At 38.9% G+C, this 18,262-nt stretch overlaps 1 protein-coding gene across 4 annotated transcripts in view; it reads left to right on the top strand.

The window, feature by feature from the left end:
• Nucleotides 1-18,262, top strand: part of atp11c (ATPase phospholipid transporting 11C (ATP11C blood group)) — a 62,982-nt gene that overhangs the window by 22,665 nt on the left and 22,055 nt on the right. For all 4 annotated transcript variants that reach the window (XM_084429630.1, XM_084429628.1, XM_084429627.1 and 1 more), the window contains exons 2-3: nucleotides 8,455-8,574; nucleotides 10,380-10,469. In XM_084429630.1, the coding sequence (XP_084285756.1) occupies nucleotides 8,455-8,574; nucleotides 10,380-10,469 (210 nt within the window). The remainder of the gene's footprint in view (nucleotides 1-8,454; nucleotides 8,575-10,379; nucleotides 10,470-18,262) is intronic.

Raw genomic sequence — 18,262 nt, forward strand, 5'->3', positions numbered from 1 at the left:
TCAAAGAACCGGCTTTACTGACGAGATGCGCATAACAATCTCATGCGATTTATCGTGCATCCCTAGAATAAGCCCTATTTCAAAAAACGGTGGTGTGTTCCTTTAAGAATTGTTTACTTTAAACACTTTTTTTGTTGTTGTTTAGTCACCTGAATGGTGTAGCCTCCTTTGATTGAAAGGGAAAGTTCATCCAAAAATGAAATTTGTGTCATTATCTATTTACCCTTATGTCTTTCCAAACCCATTTATTGTATTTTTATTTCTTTCTTTCTGTTGAGAACACAAAATATATATTTTTAAATAATCTTTTGCTTGATGTCTTAGAACAGGGGTACCCAGTCCTGTTCCTGGAGATCTACTTGCTGCGGATTTTAGCTGCAACGCTGATCAAACGCACACATCTGTAATAATTATCAAGTGTTCCTGAAGATCTTAAAGTGTCCTATTATGCTTTTTCAACTTTAGTTAGTGTGTAATGTTGCTGTTTGAGCATAAAAAATATCTGCAAGGTTACAAAGCTCGAAGTCCACTCAAAAGGGAGATATCTTATTTAACAGAATCCCCTTTTCAAGAACTACAGTGAACGGCTCATTTGGACTACAACGCGATTTTTCCGTATTTTAGGAAGTCACAATAGTACTCATTTAAATAATCCCCACCCACGGATTACGCAAAAAAGGTGCGAGGCCTGGCTGAGCTGCATTAGAGAAGACGGTGTTGTTGCTATGTCAAAGAGACACAATTTCTAAAACTCATTTGTTTGACCTTCCTATAGCTGACGAACATAGTGAATTTTATAGTGGTTAAAACGTATTTTTAACACTGTTTCTGAACATTATAACCCCAACATTTATCTGTAACTCTGCAAATTTTATGCTTGTTTTTTGTTGCTTTTGTAAGCTCTCGCTTTTGTAAGACGATTCACTGCTCCTTAAAAAAAATTAACCATGGTTTTGTTACCGATTAGTGTTTGTATTACCTTAGTTTTCCAACAAATATCACGATTAAATGGTGGATAAAATCGTATCTATAATCTACAAAAAACATACCATTCTGAAACGTCCTGTGAAATCCGTGCTTGCAAAATCTGTGTGTGAAATCCGTTCTGTACGATCCTCTTGTTCGGTAACATTGTCAGGGTCTGAATCAGGCTCGAATTGGTTTGAAATTGACGCCATCTTCAATATTTCCACTAGAGAGGAACTCACAGTTATGGAGAGGTGGGACATTTCCCGAACACACGCTAAGTGCTGCCAATCTAACCAATCACAGCACATTTCGTATTTCGGAAGGTGGGGCTTCATCGAAATCGCCGTGTTCAAGCCAGACTGAGGAGAGAGGTAATGTAATAATGTACCTACCTTTACAGGAAGGTAGATCTCCAGGAATGGGATTGGGCACCCCTGTCTTAGAATATTACTCATAAAACATGGACCAGTGTTTTATGTTCAAAGGAGAAAGAACAACAAATGAGTTTGAAATGACAGTAGGCAGAGTAAATATTGAGAGAATTTTCTTTTTTTTTGTGGAACTACTCTAAGGTGGAGTATGCATTTGCCCACAGTCATGGCACTCTTCTTCTTTCTTCTGATTTGAGTGTCGGTCTCAAACACGTGGTGAGCTGTCTGCGTCTGAGTAAGTGGTCTGCAGCTGTAATGCTGGCACAGACTGAATGCTGCTTTATGTTTCCATTGAAATCACAGCACTCAACTGCTGTGCTTGTGTGTTTATTTGAAACCGTGTAAACATGATGTCTTTAAAGTCTAATTTGATATAGTAATGATACGGTTTACTCAATTCCCCAACGTCGTGTTTATTCAATGGCAGCTGTGTTGGGTCTCAATTGAGCAAGCAGTGTTTGTAATATTGATCCTTCTTTCCTTTAGACAGTAGGGGAGAGTGGGGTAAACTGTGCCACATTTCATTGATTTGACCTCTAGTCAAGGAGAAAAGATTGCCTCAGATTCTTTAATGAAATTTTTTGTTGATGAGACCAATGTAATAGTATTTCCTGTATTTGGATGCAAAGCTCACTGTTAGTTGAGCCACTGGCACACTTTACCCCACAGCTCAGCTACCATTTTGGAAATACATGTTTAATTTATTAAAATTAATTATTTACATTTGCTTGTTTGTATGTATATGTGTGTGTGTGTGAGAGAGTGTGTGTATATGTACATATGGCATACTTATTTTAGTTTTGTCAACCCATATATTAAACTTGGTTTGATTAAAACTCATTTTATTTTTCTCATAAAAATGTTTTTCATTTTTCTAATGTTCCTCTCACAATCATAGACAGCTGAATATGATATACCTTAATAAATGGTTGTGTGACAAAAATTGTGTACATTATGCTGGATTAAAGGGATAACACGGTTTACCCACTGACACATTTTACCCCACTCTCCCTTATTGGCTAATGCGTTCTTGGAAGCAAGAGTTTAGTAAACTGGTGCACTCAAACTATGCATTTTTTTTTTTAGCATTTGTAGTGGCTCTATGAGGTCTGTCCGAGTTCACACTTCACACCCTGTGGAAAAGATAATTCCATCATTTCTCACTTTCCTTTCTTACATTAGCGCCTCCATTGTTTGGCCTTGAGTAAGCGGTTGTGAAAAGAGTATCACCAGCGTGTAGCATTTCAAAAATGAAACGGGGCCCTATATTCTGCCCCTCATTATGTTTAACACTGAACTCCCTTCGAAATCAATGCCAGTTCACTGGCAGTCTTCTTATCTCTCCTGTCCCCTGTTTTTTTCCTCCTTACACTGTCTTTCTATGTGCACCGTTCTGTTTCTTTTTGTCTGTGATTTGTATTCTCTTAACTATCTATGTCTGTTTTGTCAATGTTCCAGAATGATGTAGCTGTAGTGTTCTATCTGTTGTTGAGTAACTATGATTTATACTGAGGCCTGTCAGTGTTTGCTTGGCAGGTAACCTTGAGATAGCTCTGTAACGTTGGTCTTGTGGTTAATGACTCCCAATGAGAGAGACACGAGAGAAGATGAGCAAGATTAGTTTAAAACGCAGGTTCACTGACCTGCACTCTTAACCCCGATTAATTAATCACTGTCAGAACTGAACTTTTACACTCCTCTCTATTCAGTTTCCTGAAAACAGTTTTCAGAAAAACTAGTTATTTATTAGTGTTGTGATAGGTTTGAGATACATTTTTTTTTTGTTCGTTTCACAAGAACTAGTGGGAATAATTAATGAATGCCAAATTTACACTGTGAAGACTGTTTAAAGCGTAAACAGCGTAAAGCGTGGCATAAATGCTTTTACACAGCAATTTTAATAGTATACTTTTATTCTAGGGGCTAAGGTGGGCCAGAGCAGGCATTATTTAGTTTGTCTTTTATGCAGCATTACGCCTTTACACAGAATTTTGAGCAGGCACAGAGCAGCCTTAAATCAGCTGTGTAACAATGCCTTAAAAGGTTGATTTGTCAGAGACTCTGATGAGCCAGTTCACTCAACCGTTGCCTTTGTCTTATTCACATACCATATGTGCTGGTAAAGTGCTACACCATGAATTTTTAAAAAGTTATTGTCATTATTTCCGGGGAAACACATCTCCTTTTGAGTGCAAATGAGGCTCATTATAGAGTTGAATAGAAGTGCAGATTCATAATGTCAGCATTTGTCACTGTTTGGTTGGGTGAAATGAATGGTTTTCATGATATTAAAGTTTCTTTCATTGTATGTTATTAGAGGGAATGATGTAAAATACAACAACAAAAAAAAACCTGACAACATCATTATATAATGTGTTGTCTTCACAATAGCCTGGCCAGTTTAGTCTGACTTTTTTTTTTTTTTTTAATGAATTGATTCCTTCAAAGGTTTATTAATCTGTCTCAAACTCAAGTTATCCATGAGTTCCTCGTGAGTGGGATGGTTTTTCAAATCATGAATACATAGAAGTGCAGATTTGTGTAAGCGTTTGTTACATTTGCTTGGATAAAGGCAGTTTAATGCACAATGTATAATGTGTCTTCCCAATAGTGTCTTCCCAATAGATTATTTTTAGTGTTTTAGTTGAATAAATATATGAATCTGTCTCAAACTTATAAGATTTCTTTTTTTTCTGCAATATGAAGATCATGAGAGTCATGAAAAGCGAGTCTTTTTTTTTTTTTTTTGAAAAAAATGAATCGAAACTTTAATCGAATCATGTAGGAACTGGAATCATTATATAGAAACAGTATCTGAGCCAGATTTGATACTTTCTAGTAAATGGAGGCTGTGTAATCATGGACTTTTTGTCTTTCAAAGTTCCCTGTCACAATCCTTCCACGTGCTTTCTTTCAGCCTTTGTCTGGCCATGTTTTTTTTTACGCTATTTCCCTGAAATAGCCATTTTTTTTGTGCCATTACCATCAGCAAAATTCCTTCAGGTGCTAAACAACACAGACAGCATGAAAATAATAATCATCATCAGTAGAGTCATTCAAGGTGGATTCCCTCCCAAAGGCCCTTTTCCCCTCTTCCTAACCATTTGCCAGACTGTGGCTGATGTATAACTAATGAAATGAAGAGACCGTATCTGAGCAAGCATCTAACCTAAAGTGCCTCACTGAATCATTCACTTTTACGTAGCATTTTGACCTTTCTGTGAAACGCTGAAACGGCAGCCCTCACACACAAGCATCGTCACAGCTCTGATAACCTTATAATTCTATTTAGATGTTACACAGGTCCGTGTGCTTTCTTTTCCGAGGCCCTGGGCTGTGTTCCTTTACACCGGGTGGCATTTGGAGGTGGATTCAATCCCCTGAGTTTTGGAACCTGTGCCATTTCCTCTCTCCTCACACCTGCCCCTCCCCTCTCCGTTTGGACCAGCCTGCTTCATCCGGGACCGGCAACGCACCGCATGCCACGCTGATGTGTGAAGAGCCGTCACGCTTCACTAAAACTTACGTAATCCCAGGCTCTTCCTGACCGGAGAGCCAGAATACACACATTGCGCTGCCACGTACGTTTTCAGAAGAAGCCGAATCGAGGGCAGATCCAGTGGGAGACGAGAAGATGATGCAGATGAAAGGAGGAGAAACAGTCGTTGACTGTTTTAAATAGCTGTCTCCTCTGACTCAGAGCACATATGTGCATGAGAGCGACTTGCATGCTGAAGATTTGCATCTAGTTTGCAGTAGATACGCACAAGCCTCTTGTTCCTCGAGGCCCCTGAGTGAGGGACGGGAGTTATCGCTTACCACTGACGCATACTGATGCGCTTTGTTTGGGTTCTCAGGTGATGAATACACTGATGTGAGCGATTCAGGCAGATATGCTAGAGCACAGGATCAGTGTGTTATCTGATACATGCCGTTAAGTCCTGTCGCCGAGTTGTTGAAAATGTCCGGACAGGTTGTGACAGCACTTAGCCTGTGGCCTGTGGCCTGATGCCGACAATCCCTCTACCTGAGGGGGCAGAGGTGTAGGACAGATGACCCGACCACAACGATGGAGGGGAGCTCTACACACACACACACATATTCTCAGCCTGTGGCTCTCGATAAACCCTCTCATTCTTTCTCTCAATGCGTTCTGAATTATTCACACACGGTTATAGTGCTGCTGCTGCTTGCACTGTCCCGGGGAACACTGGGAGGGGGGGTGAGAAAGAGTGGGCGGTGGGTGTGGTTGAAGTGTGATGCTGAAAGCCTGCTGAGATGTGATGACTGTGTGTGTTGTCTTCATCGCAACCCTCAGAGACCGAAATGGCAGTGTTGGGGTGTGACTAAAAAAAAACGACGAGGACCAATTTCTGCCGACGGTGCGGGACACACTGAGAAAACTTAGTCGGCCGACGCTCAAAAACTGCCCGACGGCCGACCGTCGGCTTGGTGTGTTCCAGGCTTTATATGTAGAACTTGAAAGTCTTGATTTTTATTAATTGCAGTGAATTGAGTTCTAAATGGTCTACTCTCTTTCCATGTTGCTTTGGAAAGTCCAATTCAAGTGAATCTGTTTTTTCGAACGTAAATGAAATCTGTGAATCTAGTCGAAAACAGTTTTCCACTCAGTTATATAAATTAGGGCATATTATAATTTTATAGCTGCATCTTAATTGAATGATGTCAAATGTGTTGATGTCACCCTTATTGAGATTTTTTTTTGTTTTTTCGTTTGTTCATTCATTTAAAAAAACGTCATTTTTTTTGTGCCAGAAAGATTAGCCTCAGATTCAATTAAATAACATCATCTGGTAGGTTGTATATTTAAAAAGATATTCCCATTTAAGTACCTTAAATGCAGTTAGCTACTTTTTTTCTGTAGCTTAGCAGTGTAGAGTTTCCTGGCTGTCCGTCACCGTGTGTGTTTTATGCCAACGTTTCCTCCAGCAATCCAGTGCTTACACAGCTCCGAGTCAACTTGTTGCCCTTTTCATGCTACAAGAATGTCCCGGGTCACAAACTTGACCACAGAGGAAACACAGACCTGTTTCAGTGTTTCCTAGGGAATTTTTCAGTGGGCGGGCTCAAACCTCTGCCACACACCACATTATTGGTCCTAAGTAGGCCTACATACTAAACAAAACATGCTATATATTGTATAACACATTTTGATGTTTAGTATAATAGTTTAGTTAAAAATAATGGAATATTACATTTAAACAATAAATATGTATCTTTAACTGTGTTCTCACCATAGACTGTAAACAAATATGGACGTAGTGTCCGTGACGTCACCCGTAGGTTTCTGAAGACCGTTTTTGAAGCCTAAAGCGGGCGTGGCCGACCGTCGCCATCTTGGTAGCGCGTTACTCCCGAATTTATTTATTTTTACAGTCAGACAATTAGCAGAGTTAACGTGACGGCTAACAAACAGCAGACAAACGGCTAATGATGACTAATGACCACTGCAGCGGGAATCCACCTGTCACTCAAAAGTGGACACCCTTAATTATGCAGAAATTTAAGGCTTAATATAATGTAAACGGATGAGTTATAAAAACATTCACCCCCCTCACAGTCGTCATGAAGGGAAAAATAAGCTATATAGACCAAAGCCACTTTTTGCACCAGGCTGTAAACGTGTTTTTTTTTCTGCTGTAAAGTTTGGCATTTTAACATGGGGGAGATACAGATTTGACTCACTTCTGCACCCAGCCTCAAGTGGCCAGTCGATGAATTGCCGTTGAATTCACTTCAGTGTTGGTTTCAGGGAGGTTGCCGCTTGGTTCTCACACAAACTTCCTGACCTGTCAGTATAAGTGATTTCAAATGATCATTTAATACGTTTGATGGATAGTTTCAAATTGTTTCTGATAACTCGTTAGTTTTGTAAGTCTTGTTAGTTTTGTGAGAAACCGCTTATAAGTTTGTTCACGAGTCGTGACCAAACTATATTGGTCTGCCCTGTTAATTTTATGTTTTTCAGGGCAACTCAAAAGAAAGACATGCTGTCTGTTTATTATCGTTATATTATTTTGCGGTACCCACTCTTTTTGTCTCCATTGCATTCAGCTCAGACTTCAAACTCCCAACTCAGGTAAAAAATATGATTTCTTTTGCTGTGATGCTGTAGATTCAGCATCTTCCAACTGTCTCTGCTGAATAGCAGTGCAGGAAAAACTGTGTTCTGTTCATTAACTACTTCTGAATACTCACCCCAGCTACTCCCTTTCTATTTTTTACACAACAATACCCAAACACTCCCAGTGCTGTGTAAGAATGACCACATTCTTACAATGCAATAAATGGCTCTGACTGCCATCTTGCTATGTAGTTATAGATAGATAGATAGATAGATAGATAGATAGATAGATAGATAGATAGATAGATAGATAGATAGATAGATAGATAGATAGATAGATAGATAGATAGATAGATAGATAGATAGATAGATAGAAATAAATCGTGTAATTGCTTTCATATCTAAGAGTGAGATCTTTCAACTGTTATATAACAAACTTGTCCAGTCTCAGGAGCTTGATCACTCTTCCGCTTGTGGATTGACCCACCTGACCTTTGCTATACTTGGCTGCGTTTCTTAGTAAATTTGGAACTCTGCTCCAAAGCTCGCTCTGCAAAGCTTTGCAAATTGTAGTTAGGGGTTGTTTTTTCCTCCATTTTAATCTCAATAATTCTTCTAGTATTTCAATTGGCCCTGCCACAAAAACATATTTTTGCATCAGAAAATAATTGTGACACCATGAAAGCTACTAATAAATGCAAACACTTTTTTTTTTTGGAAGACTGTGGCATCCTTGGCATCCACTACAGAATATTACCTTGGCCACATTTTAAATTAGAAGATTTCACAACAACTCACCATGCTGAGTAGCAAAAATATTGACTGTTTTCAAACATGTTACTCTGAACGCGCTCCCTGTTTGACATTGGTCAGAATCTTTCCATTGCTTTCGGCTGATGTTACTGTGTCAGACTTGTCACTTGACCTCTCTCTCTCTCTTTCTTCCTGTTTCCCCACGTGTCTCTGTAGTGTGGAGGAGATGAGAAGCGAGTGGACAGCAGGACAATCTACGTAGGACGTCGGCCATGTCCGGACACAGAGGCCTTCATCCCCTCCAAATTCTGTGACAACAGGATTGTGTCCTCCAAGGTAACTTCTGGTATTTGTTATATCACACCTTGTCACAAATATAAAAGCAGGAACTGGGATGTACTTAAGCTCGCCACAGTGTGATCAGATTTTACAGGATAACAGCATTAGGGGTTTTGTTCCCTACAAGAGCCTGTTTGTAATTTTCTTTAGCCCGTAATTAGCAAGTGTTGTTTAATGCCATGGCAACTGCAGCGCAGCGTTAACACATAAGAGATGTGTGGTAACAGCAGCATGTTGAGAGTATGGCTGGAGCATGATTCTCTAAAGCCCTGGTGTTCAGCCACCTGTTCCTCCAGGTGTGAAGAGACTGTTGGAACCCCCTACTGAGTCTGGGATGAGACTACATTCTTTCCATTTTCTCTTTTTCCCCTCTCTATTCTTCCATTATACGCTATCCACAAACTGCAGTAAATCTTACCATCTCCTTCCACCCAATGAAACATCCTAATTTGCCTGTCAGAGCAGTGCTTGAGATCCGGCTGATAAATACATAGTTGCAATTAAAGTTCAAGTGTTCAGGGTGGTTGACTCTGCCCCCCCCCCCTCTTTCCTGAATCTCCTCATTCAGTCGATAGATGAGGAGTGTTTTAAGATAGGAAAGGGAGAAACGAGGGAGTAGGAAGTAATAGATTTATCAGACCTGTGGCATTGTGGTGTACGGTGATCAATTTTTCTCTGGCATGAGACTCTAAACACACTTTAATTACCTGCACTGCAATGTTTACACTTCTCTATGCATCTGCTTTGCATCTTCCCTCTCTAACTCCCTTGGATCCAGTTTTTCCTCTTAAAAGAGGTCCAGACCTGCCACATCTTATGGAGTTCACCTCAGTATAACATCTGCTCTGTTAGAAATGATGATGTATTCCCTTTTATCTTATTGCAGGCTCCTCAATCTGCCTTTCCTCACTGTTGGCGATCCATTATTTAGCAGTCATGGCTATATTAGGTGGAAATGACTGTCTACATTCCAGTTATTTTTCTGTCTCCCCTTCCACATTATCCAGTCAGCATTTGCATTTATTAGTTGTATTGCTGAGTATTTGGCTTACCGGGTAATTCAAGCTGATATTCACTCTCAAATATTTATTTGAAATAAAATGGTTCATAAAAACAAAATATAAAACACTTTCTTTTATATGCTCGTATTAGATTCGGCCTTAAATTTGATGTTAAGTATTAATGAACTAGTGCACTTCTGCTGTTGTGTCTACTTCTAAAAAGAGAAGTGGATAAATTGCGAGACACTTTCAAACGGATCAGGTGGCAGGTTCCCCTTTCCGGGGTTCCAGGCGATGAGTCGTTAATCCGAATCAATGTAATACCTGCTGGCCCAGAGAGCTGCTGCCCGGTCACACACATCAGAGCGCTCTGGAGCTATTGAAGTCACCTAAGCTCCCTCTCCCAGAAAAGCACAAACACAGGAGCTGATGAATATTGAATGCATTTAATCCTTCCTCCAGCTTTTCATCAGGATGTAGGTTTACAATCACATTGCTATAAAGGAATAGTTCACATAAAAATAAAAATTCTGTATTATTTTGCAGTGTTCCTGCTGCATTTCCATATAGTGAATGTGAACGAGGACTGGGACTGATAAGCTAAAAAAAACACTATATTAAAAGTCTTCTGAAGCCAAACAATAGCTTTGTGTGAAGATGATTAAATGATGGCTCGGTTTTCATTTTTGGGAAAAATAATTTTTTTTTTTACAACTTTAAATGATTATAGTAATTGATTGACAGCTTGTTGGTTTTTAACTTGTTACATTTATTTTTGTTTTTGTTTTCTCACTTCCTCAGTACACCGTGTGGAACTTCCTGCCAAAGAACCTATTCGAGCAGTTTAGAAGAATTGCTAATTTTTACTTCCTCATCATATTCTTGGTGCAGGTAAGTGAGCGCTTTTGATCAGTCATAAGCGTTTGCCATCCCTAGAGAAACATCCTGTGTGTGTGTGTGTGTGTGTGAGGATATCAGTGTGTTTATGCGTGACTCATAGCCTGGCTGCTTCTGCTCCATGCTGATCTGATGTCACTGGACCTGTGATAATGGCAGAGAGAGAGACAGAGACGGGGAAGCCTCTGCTCCACTCCATAAAAGCACATGAAGATGACCCTGGTTAAACTAGAGAGTGGAACCGTATAAACAGCTGATGCCATTTTAAGTGTGTGTATTGAAAGGGTAATGGTGGATTGATGAAGAGCACATGGTCTTGTTGCTGTCAGGTGCAAGTGAGTGAGAAATGAAACGCACGATTTGACACCTGATTTTGCAGCTGATTTTGTGCGTGAGAGATTGATGTATGTGGTAATGAATGTATCAAAAACCTGCGAATGATGCGTTCTCAGGCACTATATGGAGGTATGTTGGCAAAAAAGACTTGTATAGTACCGTTCAAAAGTTTGGGCTCAGTAAGATTTTTTTTTTTGTATGCTTTTGAAAGCTCTACCAAAGCTGCATTTATTTGACCAAAAATACAGTAAATTTTTTTATATTGTGAAATATTATTACAATTTTAAATAACTTTTAAAAGTAAGGAGTAAGATATAATTTACTCCTGTGATGCAAAGCTGAATTTTCAGTGTCACATGATCCTTCAAAAATCATTCTTATATGCTGGGGGGTTTTTTTGCTCAAGAAACATGTATTATCAATATCGAAACAGTTGTCAAGCTTAATATTTTTGTGGAAACCGTGACTTTTTTTTCAGGATTCTTTGATGAATAGAACAGCATTTATTTGAAATAGAAAATGAACATTAAAATGGTTCTTTACTGTCACTTTTGATCAATTTAATGCATCCTTTCTGAATAAGTGTTATTCATTTTAGTCATACTGAGCCCAAATGTTTGAAAGAATACTACAGAAAACTTATGTTATCCGAGTTAAACTGAATGTGATTAGATAGGACTATGCACTGCAAAATGGAAAAGGACTTTGTAAAAACAAACAGACTTCGACTTCAAACTCGACCATTATAGTCTTTCTCGCGAATGTATTAAGCTTATAAGCCAATTATATTAATGAATCAAAATCAGTCGCATTAATTAGCAGTTCTTTGAAAATATATGAAAAAACCTCTGACAGATTAGAAAGCAGCAAATTCATATATAAATATAGATGATAAACTGTTCTTTCTCACTTAACGTAAGGATTCTGTATCGCATGAATTAAATGTTTTCGATTTTTCAGATTATGGCGTACTGTGACATCATGGTTTATCAAATTTTCATTCTTCTTACTAAAAGATTGACTAACTAAACAAGGGAGTTTCATACAGTCTATAATAAATATGCATGCCTCATTATGTCTTATGTACATCCATGTTGTGATGTGATCTGAGTGCGCGTGTGAGAGAGATCCCCAGGAGTTTGCTTGGTTCTGGCATGCCTCTACTAATCCTGCTTTTCTCTTGAGGGGCTTCTTATTCTCGCCGACTAGCTCTCCCCATGCAGCCCACTATTATAACAGCACGAGGGAAACACACACGCGCGCCTGTCACACAAGACCTGCTCTTAAATCACCAGCCTCCAAATAGAACCGCTCTATTCTCCTGAGGCCCATTGCAAACGCACCGTCTTATGCTCATTTCTATCTCCCCATCCTTCCATGTCTCTTCATCCTGCCATTTTTCCATACCACACCCCCTCTCTTTTCCTCATTTCTTTGTTCTCCCCCCTTCTCTCTCTCTCTCTCCCTCTCTCTCCCTGTCCTGTACGCCTCTGCAGCACAGCACTGCTGACGTCAGCAGCTAGGAAGCCCTCTGTAGTTCTTTTGAGCCACAAATAGACACCGACTGATAAAAAAGCACCAGTATGCTAAAAATAGCACTGCGTGCCTTCGCCGGGGTCCTGATGGGAAAAGAGAGATGGGAGGAGAGGAGAACAGAAGGAGGGGAGGAGTCGAGGGGGATCTGTCTTTCACACGCTCATTTTGACACACATTCTGCTGGAATGTTCTCAATACCTGTGTGTGTGTGTTTGTGTGTGTGAATGCAGATGAGGGATTGCGCTAACAAGCAGTCAGTGTTCAGCAGAGTGGAAGTGTGCATAACCGTAAAGAGGAAATTAGCACATAATCTTGAGTAAACGTTAGAGAAAGAGAGAGTGAGAGTGAAATGAATGTTTTTGTGCATTTACTGTTTCTTAGAGCAGATCGATGTGAGAGCGCTTACAGTATGATTCACCAAGTCTTTATCAAACTATTCTGGGTTGATCCACAAAAATTCTACATTTTTATTTTAAATAAGTTATTAATTCTTATTTAAAAGCATATCCAGGGGAAAACACGACGCACATAAGTGCCGTGCCAGGCTGCAATGCTTCAAAAATGGAAACAAGGGCACATCTGCAGTGACATCTATACCGCAAAACTCTGATTTTGCTTCAGCACCCAGATTATACATTAGATGTAAAGTGGCAAGCAGACACGATATCGTACGAGAGTAAACAAAAACGTCCTCAAAGCAACATTGACTTTTATTATTAAATAATACCCTCTTTAAATTTGATTATTTGCATGTAGCATGTTTTTCCATACTGTCTGAGACCAGAACAGGCCAACAGAACAGATCAGTTACTCACCCGTTGAGAAACATTGGTTTACACCTGTTCAAACACACACAGGTGGGAGCCTGCCGGGACATTTTACAGCCTGAATAAACGTTATTTTACACCATCTTAAATAAGGCCACCCACCAAGAATATAAATTCCATGAACTTTATGTTTTTGGGGAATTCTTATGCACAGGCTCAGAAAACAAGTCCCACGCTAATTTAATGTTTAATGTTGCTCCGATGAAGATTTTAATTGATGTAGAATTGTTTAGATAAGAGCAGACATGTTTTAGTACAGCTTTTATGCAAACTTGTAAAAAATGCTGTTGTTAAAAATTAAGATGCCTCAAGAATCATTTAGTGAAATCAAATAGTGCAGCGCTTCTCAGCCTTTGGGAATATAGGCCTCACGTATATTAAAGTTATTTTCTCTGGCATCTCTGCTGTAATTATGACAATGCTGCTTATTTTCAATAAATGCTGCTTATTGTTGATTACATTAAAATACTATGTTATTAATATATAGTTTATGTAATTTAATGATTATTATAATAATTAAATATTTTCAAATAAATTAACCACAATTAATTTTGTGATTTGTTTTTCAATAAAAACAATAATTATTGAGGGAAAAAAATTCTCAGTTTACAACTCAATTCTTATTTTTTAATAGCATTTTAATTCATTTTTTTATATATTTTTTTTATATTAAGTCATTCTCTGGCTCATTTGGAAGTTTGCTGAGGCCCCCCAGTGGGCTCTGACCCCTTCATTGAGAACCGAGTACTTAGTGAGGTAGTACTTAAAGGTAGGGTAGGTAGGATTTTTCTAAAACACTTTTTTTCTAATTTGTTTAAACTATCTTTATATACCAATACATAATTAAAATGTAAGTGCTCTGAAAAATCGAGTGACTGTAGACCTTTTAATCTGCAATAAACACAGCTAATTATTTCCATCCGGGACGAAACAATTGATTGGTTTGGGCGACTGTCACTCTCTCTCTCGCAACCATGGCTACCACCCCTGTTGCTACAAGATCTGCCCATATGCGCGCACTCCTCTGCTTCGCCCTCGACCCCGGACCTGTCCTCGAACCGACGATGCGGTACTTGTCTCCGGAGTGTAGTCCTCATCAGAGTCAACAATGTTTTCATCATGGAAACTCTTACATGCAAAACACCGTTTATGTTATGAATCTTACACGAAATTCAACTTCATCACAGTGTAACTGATGGTAATGGAAAAAACGTGTATCAATGCAACCTGTTTTTAGCTTTGCCTTATAAATATAGCTCGTTACCTATAAATATAGCTCGTTACCGAATCAAACAAAATATATTTTAAACTTTACCAGTATCGATATGCTAACTTGATAGTGAGTACTAAAAGCCATCTTATTTGTTTATATTCATAGTGATAAAGTTAGGTATTTTATTACATGTGATTCTGACATGATGTCACTGCATGCACTGCGCTCCTTCCTCTCCACTCGTCTCAGGTGCGTCTTCCAGCTGAGCCTGAGCGCGCGTTCATGTGTTTTGGGGGCGTGGCTTTGGAAGGAGCTCAGAAGGGAGGGGGTGGAGTGAATGGAAATAATTAGCTGTGTTTACAACAGTCGTGAGAGGTCTATACAGACACTCGATTTTTATACTCTCTTTTTCAGAGTACTTACATTTTAATTATGTATTGGTATATAAAGACAGTTTAAACAAATTTGGAATGTTTTTTTTTTGGAAAAATCCTACCTACCCTACTTTTAAACATTTCTTCCCTTATATCGGCACCTGGGTGTCAAGTGTTTAACTTTCCGTGTCTTTCCTTGAATTTCCCTGAAACAAATAATGTTTGTCACATATTAGGGATATATTTATGTGCAGTATGTAAACACTACCTCTTTATGACAGTAGGACAAATTGAACAGATTGTATTGTGGTTCCTCACAGCCTCATTTTTAATTTGCAACCAATTAAGTTATGGCATCTAGTCCCACTAAGGTTCGTGTTGGTATTTAGTAACTGGCACGTTGTGTGTCTGCCTTCGTAAGGTGTTTCGGCGGTAACTGATGTGTTCAGCGTTAGCTTTGGGAATTGGCTCCCTCGAGGCGGCGGTTAAATGAATAGTATTTGCGTCTACGCGGTGGAACAAGCGAGGTGGGTCTGGCAGTGATGGGTGGGGGTGTTTTGTGTGAGCGTAAAAACGACGAAGGGGCAGCACTTCATCAGAGAAGTGACTATTTCATTACAGTCGCTGATGAACTGTATCAGTGGCGCTGTCTGTAACTGAGCGATCCAGAGGAATAAACCCCCACTACGCATGCATTTTTGTGTGTATTAAAAACAGAAAACAAATGAAAACATAAGACAGACTGTGCTCAGCACTTTGGGCCGCATCACTCTTAATATTTTTAATCGAGTGGGAAGCCGCAGTGGGCTCCATCCAGATGGGCCTTTATCAATTTATAAAAATAAAAAAAAAACGATGTGTGGGACCACTGGCTCCCACAACATCCATCACTTGTAGGAACCACAAGCGCATTAGAGCGCTTTCTGCTGACCGAATCCTAGACTCAGCCCTGGCTGCTGGGGAGAAGGGTCAGTCTCAGAGAGAAAGAAGAAAGAGAGAACCACGCGTGCCACAAGGGAAACCAGGGGTGGTATTCACAGGGGTCAAGTCAAGTGCTTCTGCTTCCTTTGCTGTTTTTCGTGTTTTCGTTTCAAAAGTACTTTCCTGAACTGCTAAATTTAAAGGGATAGTTTGCCTTAAAATATAAATGCTGTCATAATTTATTTACCATTATGTTGTTCCAAACCTGTATGAAAATGCAATGGCAAATTAATTGATTTTGGATAAGTTCCCTTACTATATACGATGGGAAACCATAGATTTGATGTGACATATAATGTAATTTTACAGTAAAATACAGTTTAAATGATCCGTTTTTTACAGTGAAAAAACATAAATTGACATTACCTACTATTCCTGACACTTGATATTTGACTGTTCTACAGTTAAACAATTGTTTCTTTGTATTTATTTTTGTTGTTGTTATCAGTTATGTATATTAGGTTTTTATGTTATGTTGTTAAATGAATATTTATTGCATTATTTTATTAGTATTGTATCTATTATTATGTACCTCAGCTTGTGGGAAAGCTATGATGAACTTTGATTCATCATGTGGCTTTCTCTTCACCACTTGTGTACATTATATAGTTACAAACATATTTTAGTATTTTTGTTATATTAACATCAGTTAATGAAATGTTTTTTTACTCTAAATTTCACGTTTTTTCAATATTTCTTCCATATTGTTTTATGTTCTGCTGCATAAGAAAGAAATTCAAACAGGTTTTTAAATGACATAAGGGTAAGTAAATAAAGGCAGAATTTAAATTTGAGTGAACTAGGTCTATCCCTTTAATGTTGCTTTCTCATGCAGATGTGTCGCGTTGGCAGGAAAAGCCCCCTTTCTCTTCCTCTTTCTGTTCCTGATGGCACTACTGCTAAACAGCTGTCAGCAGACACCTGGCAGCTGAGAGATGTTTATAACTTAATGGGCCACTGTTGAAAGATCTGTGCTCCTGTGAACATGCATGCACACATATGGCGCTCGTTTCTCAAGGTGTTGCATGATATTTTAGCATAAGCTGCAGGGCAGGATTTAAAGATGCCTGAGTATATTTGGGTTAGTCTGCAAGCTCTAACTTGTGGATGTTAAGCAACGGCTTGCGTGTGGGCTGAGGAGGGGGATGTTACATGATTGGCCGGATTGCAAAGCGGTTTAGATGACGTCTAATGGCCAAGTCCAAAATTAAAGTGTGTGTGTGTGGATGTTTCAGATCAGGTTATTTGGGATTATTTGGTCTTAGACGGGGTAAGGGCTGAATGTACTTTGTGGTGTTTGTGTGTTAAAAGTGTGCGTGATCAGGATGATGGGGATTATTAGCTCTGAGCTGGAGTGCTGCTGGTCTGAGATGGGCTTTCACCTTCTGAAGTCCTGCCGGCTTTACACTCTCTCCCTACAGGAATTTTGGCACCGATATGCCACACACGGCATCTTTGTGTTTGAGCCTTTTTTCTGCAGTGAAAATGCAGTTCTCACTGTGGCTTGTGGTTTTTGCACTGGCCGCTTTCAACCATGCCCTGTAGGGTTCCTGTGTGTGTGTGAGAGGGAGACGCAGTGAGTTGCGTGTTGGCCGTAGCTCATTGGACGAACAAAATGTTCACACCTCTGTGGGTTGACTTCATAACCTACCCTATTTTTTTCTCTTCCATAAATACACAAACATAGAGGAAGTATAAATGCTTCCTACTACATGACAAACTGCTCATGTTAAAGATAGACTGGTGTTTACTGTTCTAAGCAATCAGATCTTAGATGTTCAATCTCACGCTTTCAAGGTTATGATATGACGCATGCTTTTCCTGTCCAGCTGCATTTTTAAAATACAAACATTAATGTGAACATCTCATCTCACATGAGTCACTTCTCTACTTGCCCTTTCAAAACATTAGGCCTTTAATTTTGGACTATTATTCATGCCGTTTTAAAAATCTATCTGTTCTGAGTTCAATACAAGTTAGCCTAAACTCTTTGAACCGTTTCTGTGACCATACCTGAATACCAGAGAAAGTCTCATACAGCAGTTTGTTAAATCAAACAAAAACAATTAGATGTAATCTTTAATTGTTAAATGTAATCTTTAGCAAATCTCCAAATGAATATATATTTTTTATACTGTACATTCAATTTATTTTGGCAAAATAGTATATAATTAGAATTTTGGCTATTTGTCGGTTATCGACCAAAACATGAAATTATACCTATACTCACCAAGTACTTCTGAATATATATTTTAAAATGTAATTTATTCCTGTCCTGTTTTCAACAGCCATCATCACTCACATGATCCTTCAGAAATCATTCTAATATGTGACGCTGGACCACAAAACCAGTCACACGGGTCACATTTTTGAAATTGAGATTTATACATCATCTGAAAGCTGAATAATTGTGCTGCATTTACTCACAAAAATAAATGTTTTATATATTTACGGTAGGAAATTTACAAAATATCTTCGTGGAACATGATCTTCACTTAATATCCTAATGATTTTTGGCAT

Source organism: Rutilus rutilus, assembly GCF_951802725.1.
Source record: "Rutilus rutilus genome assembly, chromosome: 14".
NCBI lineage: Eukaryota > Metazoa > Chordata > Actinopteri > Cypriniformes > Leuciscidae > Rutilus > Rutilus rutilus.